Source organism: Panicum hallii, chromosome 2 (assembly GCF_002211085.1).
Source record: "Panicum hallii strain FIL2 chromosome 2, PHallii_v3.1, whole genome shotgun sequence".
Lineage (NCBI taxonomy): Eukaryota > Viridiplantae > Streptophyta > Magnoliopsida > Poales > Poaceae > Panicum > Panicum hallii.
In genome coordinates, this window is record NC_038043.1 from 46,758,506 (window position 1) to 46,769,233 (window position 10,728).

At 50.7% G+C, this 10,728-nt stretch overlaps 2 protein-coding genes and 1 pseudogene across 2 annotated transcripts; all 3 read left to right on the forward strand.

Moving 5' to 3' along the window:
- The first annotated feature begins 207 nt into the window (after nucleotides 1–207).
- Nucleotides 208–1,943, forward strand: LOC112882548 (auxin-induced in root cultures protein 12-like). The gene has a single exon (XM_025947627.1). It carries the CDS (start codon nucleotides 285–287, stop codon nucleotides 1,320–1,322), a length of 1,038 nt encoding a protein of 345 aa, XP_025803412.1. The 5' UTR covers nucleotides 208–284; the 3' UTR covers nucleotides 1,323–1,943.
- A 1,947-nt stretch (nucleotides 1,944–3,890) lies between these two features.
- LOC112881455 (60S ribosomal protein L32-1-like) lies at nucleotides 3,891–5,806 on the forward strand. Its single transcript, XM_025946152.1, has 4 exons — nucleotides 3,891–4,021; nucleotides 4,154–4,243; nucleotides 4,910–5,091; nucleotides 5,447–5,806. The coding sequence occupies exons 2-4, from the start codon at nucleotides 4,154–4,156 to the stop codon at nucleotides 5,574–5,576; spliced, it is 402 nt and encodes a 133-aa protein (XP_025801937.1). The 5' UTR covers nucleotides 3,891–4,021; the 3' UTR covers nucleotides 5,577–5,806.
- Nucleotides 5,807–7,679: 1,873 nt separating this feature from the next.
- Nucleotides 7,680–9,457, forward strand: LOC112881149 (annotated as a pseudogene).
- Nucleotides 9,458–10,728: the final 1,271 nt, after the last annotated feature.

Below are 10,728 nucleotides of genomic sequence, written 5' to 3' on the forward strand. Positions count from 1 at the left end.
AAGTTTCCGTCCGTCAGGTGTACCGTGTAATAACATGCCATTTTTCCCCACTCCCCCGGCATGATTGAACCTCACGTTCTACCATGTGTGGAGCCTCGCAAACAAAGCAACGTGATAACATTGGCCGCGTCGACCGATGGGGAGAGAGGTTTGACACTGCAGAGGCCGCATGTACTTAGCTTTGGATGTGCGCTAGAAGGAGTGAAATCTGTGGCCAGTTCGTTGTGGACGTTGGAGATCACATGCGAGTCCAACAAACAATGCAACTTGTCTGAAATGGTCGTATGGTGAAACGAAATCTCCCAATTGAGCAGCCAGATACACTGCACCATGCGCTTGCAGCCTCACATGGCCATGGCGCCGTCCGCCCTAACTATCTCCAGCGCCGTTCCCTCCCCTCGCAGCTGTATATAAACCCTCGAGCACACGCTCTTCCTCCAGCACTCACCGCTGGCAACCTTCTCCTAGTCCTAGACCGGTGGACCCTCACGGCTCACGCTTTCACGGCGCCCACGACGATGGCCTCCACGACGCAGCAGCATCGGCGCGCCATGGCCGTAGTGCTGGCCGTCCTCCTCACGGCCATGGCCTCGCCCATGGCAATGCGCGCCGCCGCAGCGGCGGCGACCGCGGCGGGCGGGTGCGAGGGCGACAAGTTCCCGGCGGGCCGGAGCTACGCGCACTGCGCGGCGCTCCCCAAGCTCGGCGCCAGGCTGCACTGGACCCACGACTCCAAGACCGGGTCGCTGTCCGTGGCGTTCGTGGCCAAGCCGGGGGGCGCGGGCGGCGCCGGGTGGGTGTCGTGGGCGATCAACCCGACGGGGGACGGCATGAAGGGCGCGCAGGCGCTGGTGGCATTCCGGGCCTCCCCCGCGGCGCCCTACGCCGTCAACACCTACAACATCACGGGGTACAAGCCGTTCGGGGCCAGCTCCACGGCCATCGCGTTCCGGGCCACCGACCTGGCCGCCGAGGCGGCCGCCGCCGGGGAGGTGCGGCTCTACGGGAGGCTGCAGCTGGCCCCCGGGACCGAGGTGGTCAACCACATCTGGCAGGTGGGCTCCGCGGTCACCGCCGGCGCGCCCGCCAAGCACGCCTTCGACAAGGACAACCTCGAGGCCAAGGGCAAGCTCGCGCTCTCCGGCGCCGCGCTGGCGCCCGCGCCGGCCGCCTCCGCCGGTGGCGCGTCGGCGGGTAAGGGCGGCAGCGCGGGAGGAGAAGCCGCCCCGTCTGGCGCGAAGCCGTCGGCGGCGGCGACCGCCGCGGCTGCTCCGGTGCTCATGCTTCTCGCCTTGGCGGCGGGTTTCATGGCAACCGTATGATTGATTGACATACGGGGCAGGCAGCAGTTCTTTCCTTGGTTACAGTTTACTAGTACACGCTAACACACGATGGGTGTGGCGCGCAAGGGTTAGAGCGACCACATGTGTGTTGTGTTCGGGCAGTGAGGGTGCTTTCCTAGCATAGTGTGTGTGATGTGGTTTCGATCATCCTTGGCCGCGCGAGAGTTCATATTTGTTGCTAGGAGATGCTTGTTTTTCTTTTGCATTTTTTTTATATGTTTCGGCATTTGATGATTTTTACCGCATTGGATTTATCTTATTATTGTTGAGCGACTAAAGAACTCTTGTTCTGATTTTAACCTAAAGAAAAAGATTGTTATCTATGAGGGAGAGACAGAGAGGTGGTAAAGTGGTAGCTTACTCTAATACTCTTATTGATGTACTGGTCAACGGTTGACTTTCCATTTATGCTACACGCTATCGAGGTGAATCTGAGCCGCCTCGGTTGATCCGAGACGCTGCATTGATGGATACTGCATGCAGCTTGTATAAAAAGTTTAGACCTTGTTTAGATTGCAAAAAATCTGCAACAGTGTCACTGTAGCACTGTCGTTTGTATTTGACAAATTTTATCTAATTATGGACTAGTTAGACTCAAAAGATTCGTCTCGTGATGTACAATTAAACTGTGCAATTAGTTATTTTTTTACATACATTTACTGCTCCATGCATGTGTCCTAAAATTGATGTGATGGAGAGAGAGTGTAAAAATTTGGAATTTGAAGTGCATCTAAACAGGACCTTAGTTTACCTTCGCATTGCGGATTCTGTCCGCGCGAGGCAGCAGCTTGTATAAAACGAAGTATGCTACGCACGTGACCGGCACGGTTCGTCCGGTGTCAGGTCAGATCCTATGATCATGGCGCGGTTCTTGAGCTCGTGATTGCTGCGATGCCTTTACTCCAAGTGGCCGCTTGAAGATCTGTGCCTGGCGCGCTGCTGGAGGCAGAACCACCGGGGGCTATTGGGAGTAGCGCGCATGAGTAGGATTCAACCGGTTGCATAAGGCTAGTGCCAATGTGGGGCCGTACTGTCCCCCTATCGGCGCGGCGCAGGCAGGAGGTGGTTGAGTGGGAGAGAGAGGGCGGGATGGATCCCGCCGAGCGGGAGCGGGCGCTCGCGCCCGCGTTGGCAGGCGCATCAGGGCAGGAGGCGGGCGGAAGCGAGGCGGCGCGCTGGCGTCGGCGTGCGCGGGCGAGAGGGGTGGGGCGGGAGTGACGTGGCGCATTTCGATTGGTCCACGCGGACTATCCGTTGAACTAGCCGTTATTTGACAGTTTGAACTCCAAAAAGTTCGAAAAAAATTGCAAAAAATTCCAAATATCATCCCCAACCCCCTATAAATACCCCATCCAGTTTTCACTCCTTCCACACCCCATTTGAGCTTATTTCTCTCCTCTACAATCCGAAATTGCAATGGAACATAATGACGTCTCGATCAACTGCAGATATGGGCGAAGCAGAAAAACGTACTCATTTCAAGACCGTCAAGATGGTGGAAAAAGAGCTTGGACTAGACAAGGATTCGGAGGAGGATTAGAATTTTCTTTTAATTATTATGTATTTTTGCTATTTTTAACTGCGATATAATTTCCTTTTTTAATTATGATGTAATCGGTAATTTTTTTAGTTGAATAAAATTAGTTTATTGAATTATTTTGCGTACGCGAATAAAAGAGAGTGAAATAATTAAATTTGGAAAAGAAAAGCTGACGTGGAGGAGAGCGAAGTGAGAGCTGGTACTATAGCCTGTGCATTGGAGGGGTGGGGTGAGAGTGAGGGTGAGAGCTGACGTGGCGGGGAGATACATCCCCCCACCAGTGGATTCAGCCTAAGAGGATCAGTGGGCTAGATACGCGGCCCAAGATGAGAAGAGAAATCTACATACAAACTTAAAAATGTTATGTCTTTCAATTCAAATATGCAAATTAAAATCTGATTGCACCGCCGTGTATCTTATGATAAGATTTTTAATATAAGACCAAACTTAAATACGTTTGGATGATTTTCTTGGAACAATTTTTATGAATGTAGAATAATTTTATTATGAATTAGGAACAATTGTTCAACATAATAAATAAATTGTTCCGCTTAAATATTTTTCTAAATAAGGTATTATTTTTAAGATCTCGCTAAAAAATATAACAGTGCAGTTGGATTTTAATTTGGACACCTAATTTTAAAACTATGCACTTTTATAGTTTGTATATTCGTTTGCGCATAATCCTATACAAAGTCAAGCTCACATGCATATACAGTTAATGGCCCTTTGTGCGAGGTCTCGCGCGCGACCTGGATTATTCCCGGAACCACCTGCCTATGGTCTGATTTGCCCCCCTCCGCCTGCAAGCAAGATGGAACCATAGGACCGTGAATTGTTCTAAAGAAAAGATAAGCCATGAACTACCGGGCCAGGCCCGTGACTGTTTTATGAGAGCCGACGACGGCCCGCTGCCGTTCACTCAACTGAACTGTCTATTGGATCGTGATATCCAACGGCCTACTTTAGAATCAGTCGCTCGTCGCTGCGAAGCGCGGGGGGCAGCGGCCCACAAGGCCCGAGCCCACCACAGCTAGGGTTTTCTCGGCGCAATAAGACCATCCTCTCCTCTCACACCCGCCGCCGCCGCCGCTCCCGCTCCCGCTCGCACCGTCGCATCTCCGCAGGGTTCGCAAAGGTGCTTCCTCCAACCTCGGCTCGTCGTGGCTCCGTCCATGGCGCTCTCGTATCCTCTGCCTCTCGTTCCGGATTCGTGGCTGCCTGTGCCCAGCGGGTGTCTAATTGCTCGTGTGGCCTCGTTCTCGTGCAGATGGCGGTGCCGCTGCTGACGCAGAAGATCGTGAAGAAGCGGGTCAAGCAGTTCAAGAGGCCCCACCTCGACCGCTACAAGTGCCTCAAGGTTTGGAAAAAGCGCCCGCTCTCTTGCTAGCTAGCCCGCTTTAGGTTCACCACCTTAAGAGTGGTCATGTAGTTCAAGTTGTTTCGACGTGTATACTACTAATTTGCATTGCTTAGCCGGATTTTAGTTTGGAAGATGCTATTCACAGTTCGTTAGCTTGTGTTAGATTGAAAATCTTTCGCTACCGACCAGAAATGTCGGCCTAGCTTGTGAAGCACTGTATTGCAATAGAAGCTTTTCCTCAATTTAGGATGCTTCCTTTGGCTAATGCAATAACCGCAATTGTTCGAAGATACTAGTCCTGTTTGCGAAAGTTGATTAGTTTATGCTGTTGTAATGCGGTAATGCCACTGATTCTGTAGCTGAGGATAACTTAAATAATAATATGCCAATGTTGCAAAGGTCCTTTACTGCAGACCATGATTGCCATTTGGTGAATTCAAAATGTGTTATACTGTGCCTATGACCTGCCAGTTCTTTTTCCTTTTCTGGGTCGTGAATGGAGTCTTGGATATGAGTTCTAGCACACAACCATAAGTAGATATACTGTAAAAAAGATGTGCACAGATTTCTGGTTCATTGGGTCTCTATATTTGCATCACCTAGCATAGCCATTGCTGTTGGTTTGGTTCAAAGAGCTAATTTTGCCAATACTGTTTTCTGTAGCCAAGCTGGCGCAGGCCAAAGGGTATTGACTCCTGCGTCAGGCGGAAGTTCAAGGGATGCACCTTGATGCCCAACATTGGATACGGCTCTGACAAGAAGACCAGGCACTACCTCCCCAACAAATTCAAGAAGTTTGTTGTTCACAATGTCTCTGATCTGGAGCTGCTTATGATGCACAACAGGTGTTTTTTTTTGTTTATCTTTTGAAAGCTTTTGATAGTGCCACATTTCCTGTGATTTTACATCAAAATAGTATCAGAAAGCTTAGCTACAGCATAGTGCCTACCTCCGTTCTGAACTTCTGAATGGCAGCATGCGCTCCTAGAGTCCTAGGAGGATGAGTAGTCTGGCAGAAATGGCACAGTGCCTGTAGTCATAGCAATGAACCAGTGAGAATGCCATTTCGCTACCGACCAGAAATGTCAGCTTAGCTTTATGTGATCAATGACTCACTGCTTAAATGTGCTGTTGATATGCTTATTTGCATTTGATCTTTCAAATGCCCTCTTTGCTTACATCCTATTTTCTGTCAAACAGGACGTACTGCGCGGAGATTGCCCACAACGTCTCCACCCGCAAGCGCAAGGAGATTGTTGAGCGTGCTGCACAGCTGGACATTGTGGTCACCAACAAGCTTGCCAGGCTCCGCAGCCAGGAGGACGAGTGAAATGTTCAGTAGTTGCAGTTGCGTTGTTCTTAGAACAGTACCGAGTGAAATGTTCTTAGAACAGTTGCGTTGTTCTTAGAGCTGGAGATACTCTTCCACCATTTTTATGCTTATATTAGACATGTTCTGTGGACGTAATTTTGCTATGAGTGTACTAGTGATGGCGAATACCATCTAGTTTTGATCTGACATAATGAAATTGTGGCAATGACTTCCTCATGCTTAAGGTTTGTGAGTATAAATTTTGTTCCTGTGCGTCCATGATGTGTGGTAAATATTGTTTTTGATCAGAGATGTGTTGCAAATGTTGGTAATGAATCTGAAGCTACTTGCATGAGCTTTTGTGATCGGAACTCATGAATTTGTGGGCTGCCTGCCTCAGCCTGGACCTGATCGTGCGCGCCCAACCCGGTCTTCTCGGATCTTGGCCTCTCGGTTCAGGTTTTTTTCACCCAGGCTGGGTTGTGTACTTGTGTTGCGCTGGCGTCGCGCTGCCGCCTGTGTTTCCGGCGATGCGCAGCCTGGCTGATAAGTGAGCCGTGAGACGGTTGCGAACACAATTCTTATCACCTTTTGACGGTTGCCAGAGCCAGCACTCAGGCTTCATACGAGTAACGAGTGCCATGTCATCTATTAGAGGCAGTGGAACGATACATTACAATGTCTAGTGGCTTGAATTATGTGGATCAATTCAGCTCGATGCCTCAATTTTCTGAAACCGCTCAAGCAACAACAGTAGGTGCAAGATTGTTTCACTTCAAAAAAAAACAGCAGGGGTGCCGTTGGCAACTGAATAGAAAGAGGTACGGGAATTAGCGGTGGGAATTGATGGAGGAAATTCACTTGAGAGTTTATTTTTTAGTCTCAGTCCCTTGTTTGATTCGTGGAGGAATTAAAGGAGTGAGTTGGAGAGGGAATTCATATCCTCTGTTTGGTACGTAGGTATTGACGTGAAAAATTATATCATAAATTATGATGAACGGTTAAGATTATTTATTTTCATAGGAAAAGATCGGTGGAAATTAAGTCTCTGGACTACCTTTCTCTATCCCTAGAACTCTCCCTTCCACGAAACGAACAAAGAGAATTTTAATCTCGTACCTCTGAATTTTCATTCCCTTACACCACACCAGTTACCCCAAACCAAACGAGCCGTAGGTGCAAGACAGAAACAGCAGAGATGTTGAAACGACTAGGAGCTTGCTCATTCGAAATGCACAAAATTTTCAAGGCAGACGATCTGAAAAGCGGTATGGGAACATTGTGGAACATTGTGGCTAACTGGCTGCGTGCGCGACGAGGAGGGACGGGAGGCCGCCGAAGGGATAACCACGGCGACGAGGAGGCCGTCTGCGACCGATCTCGACGGGACCTTCCTGCCAAACACCCGTGGCACACGGGCTGCGCCGGCCATCCACACTCTCCTCAGTTCTTCTAGAACCTGCTGCTCCAGTCATCAGCCGCCGATGAGCTGCATCCACGCCAAGTTGCCAAGTCCGGCCAGCCACAGGTGGCGCTGAGCTGACCAGCATCTCAAGAGAGATGAAGTAAAATGGGGGCGCGGTAGGGGAGGTCCGAGGAACGGGAAACAGGAGAGCAGTAAAAGGAGGAGCGGAAGTGCATTCGCCGCCGCGAGGTGGCGGCCGTCGCCGGAGCGGAAGGGGAATAAAGCTCGGGGGAAGCAGGCGCAAGGGAGGGGCTATTTTATAAAAGTCGATCCAATTATTTACATATAACCCTATAAATTGGATGGCGATTCATATTCGCGATCCAGGGGTTATATGAAAATATCGGATCGCGATTATTAATCGCGATGCAATTCAGGGGGTATTATGTAAATAAATATATGTTAGGGAGGCACATGTAAAATACCGGATCGCGACAGTCGTGGCGAACTGCGACTCGCAGGCGGACAGCGGGCGTGAGCCATGTGGGTGGCGGCGGTCCCCGGCGAGGCGCGCGGCCTCGGCACCCCGGAGGGCGCGCGCGGCGCAGACACCCCGACGAGGTATCGCTTCCCTCTTCCCTTTCGCCGCTGGGAGATAGCTTGGCGTCCGCCCGTGTCCGTCGCCGCGTCGCGTGCAGCGTGCTTCCCGCGGAGACATGAGGACTGGCGGCTACGAGCCGAGCCACGGTGATGGCTCCGGAGGGTCGCACGCGGCGTGGCCGCACCGTCGAGGGCTCTCCTTCCCCTTCGTCTTCGCCGCTGCAGGGAGGGCGTATCCGCGGAGCTCGCGTGCTATGCTTGCGGTGGGGTTTCTGACGAGCCGAGCCGCGGCGGTGGCGGTCGGCGGCGCGAGGCCTGTCGGAGGAGACGGACCGCCGACCGGCGGCGGAGCCCACGGGAACGGGGCCGTCCGCTAGCTCCCCGCGGAGGCGGAGGTGCGGCACCAGCGGTCGAGTCGAGCACGCGACAGCTCCGACTCCGCTTACCGCCACCAGAAGCTCGCCGGTGCCACCACCGCCATCACCTCCAGCGCCACCCTCCTCGGCCTCTCGCCGACCCGCGCCGAGGAGGCGCTCCGCATGGCCAAGTCCGCCACCGACGGCCAGCTCGCCACCCCGGGCTCCGCCTTCCTCGCCGCCCTCGCCGCCGCGTGCTGCCTGCTCGTCGCGCGGGTTCACCGCCTCCCGCTCTCCCTCGCCGAGGCGGCAGAGGCCGCGTTCTGCTCCGCGCCCGCCCTCGCCGACCTGGTCTCCCGCGTCGCCGCGTCGCCGCCCAGCTGTCCCTCCCTCCACTCCCGTGCTTCGACTACGCCGCCTCGCTCGATCGCGCCGTGCACCTGTCGCCCTGGCTCAGGGCCGCCGCGGGCGGTCCTCGCACAGGCTCGGTTCCTCCCCCGCTGCGCCTCCAAGTGGTCGCTCACCACGGGGCGGTACCCACTCCCCCTCGCCGCGGCGCTGGTGGCCTTCTCTGCTGAGGTGAACGGGGTCACCTCTCTCTCCGTGGAGGGCATTGCTCAGGACATCTCGGCCGGAATCAGGACCAGTCTCTGTCGATAAAAGGAGCTCGTTGGTGCGCTCGTGCATGTCGCACGGCAGCTGCTTTCATGGGGCGCCTACGTCAGTGCGAAGAACCTGCTCCTCAACGTGCCAGTCCTGCTCCGGCTCATGGAGATGAGGTCACATTCATATCCGTCTGAAGAGTTTCTTGAGAGCTTCGCTCCGAAAATCGCTGGCATTGTGCAGGCATACTCTTCTGTCGATGATGATGGTTCAAGTACCTTCAGATTGCTCCCGTGGGTGCTGATGATTTCGATTTTGAGGCTTGCCCAGCTACAGAAACTTGGGAAGATCAGTAAAGGTGGTGATAAGAGGAAGCGGTGGAAAGGAAGACTGCAGCTGGAGCCATGGATGGACACTGGATGATGGTCGGAAAAAGGACATGCAGCTTGAGGACGTGGTGGATATTGACATTGGATATGATGCACCTCCACCATCGTTTACTGCTGGTATGAAATTGATGAAGAAGAGGAGAGCCCGTATTGAAGCTGCTAATAAGCAGCTAATTGATGCAATTAGGAAGGCCCCTACTGCTCCAGCTGCAAGCACCAATCATTCGCAGCCTGGTGTAAGAAATGAAGATGCCCGTCCTCCACATAAATTGGCCAAGAAGAAACGCGAGGGTAAAAGGATCGATGACATAGATCGAATCGTACTCGGTGACAATTTGGCAGAGATGGCAGGAAGAAGAGGCGAAAAAGAGGTTCCTGTGACAGTATTGATTGGGAAGATTGCATTATCGAGTGCCTGTTATTACATGGTGCAAATGAAGCAGAGATAGAACAAGGCCAGTATAAAAGATTGTTTGAGTTGCATGTATGCAGTAAGTGGAGGAAGATTGAAAAATGGTGATGCAGCGTCTCAAGTCTTCAGTATATGACCACAATTTTGCTGAAGGGATATAGGTGCTTACTGTTCTGTATTTGCATTCTTTTAGTGATATAGAAAGCTCATGCTGATTGCTGAGTGCAATTTTTTGAAGTTCAATTGTGGGAAGAACATATTATGATAGAGAAATGATAACACATAACGATTACGTTTGTTCTTCCCTGCTAATACTGATAGAAAAGTACATGTTAGGCATGATATGGCGTCTAACGATTGCAATTGCTTACTGCTTAGATGACCTGGAGTTGTGTAATTTTGTACATTGCTATATGGCTTTTGAATGGCATACATTTTTAGTGTTGCATTCGTAATGTTTCATTAGTAATATGAATGACATACCTTGCTATATTGGTATTACAGTACTCAACTGAAATGTTTTCTTCATTGGTCAATATTCTGGGGGTAAAGTTTTGTAGCTAGAGTTTCTGGAGTGAGGAGTTCATACATCATACTGTACACATGCATCTTTTCTCAAGAATTCGATAATTACCTAAAGATAATGTATGGGCACAGTCAAGGGAGTGTAGTCATCTTCCTGCATATGACATTGAAATTTTCAATAGTACAAGCTATTATATTGTTTTGCTACTAAGAGTGAATCCATATGACATCCTTGATTCATTATTATTTGCCTTCCAGTTAATTAGTAAATCAATATCCATCAGGCATGCTAGAAGGTAAATCAGAGAGGGAGAAGAGAACCAGGGAATAAAGAGGATTTTCAGTTGAAATGTAGTCTACTGAAATGGAACGCGTAGTGCCAGATAAGTGATGACGTGCCTTGAGAGAAGACGAGGACTGTGGTTAGCTGATGATTCAGTTGTTTCTGCAGGCTCTTTGGAAATTAGTTACGGTTATTACCTGTTTTTACATAAAGGACGATCCGGCCTCTATATCCACGAGATATATATAGCCAAGAGTTACAAGAGTTCTTAAACTCTAAACTTCAAAATAGAATTTTGAAAATACAAGAAAAAAACTATAAAATAAAGAAAGAAAGCTAGAAGACTAAGGTTCAATCTTCTTCTTCGTTCTCATTTCATCCATGCAAAATACTTTGTTCACGGTTATTACCTGTTACTTGCAGGTTTCAGTTGTGCCTTCTACTTAATTGGCCTCTTCAGGCTGCTTCTTGGTCTGGACACAGCTGCAATTAATTGCACATGAAGGTCATGCCTTGACTGCATAGAATCAGCAGCCAACAAGCGGAGGCAACGGGCTGATTAAGGTAAGGACCAATGGCAGGCACAATTTCCAGTTT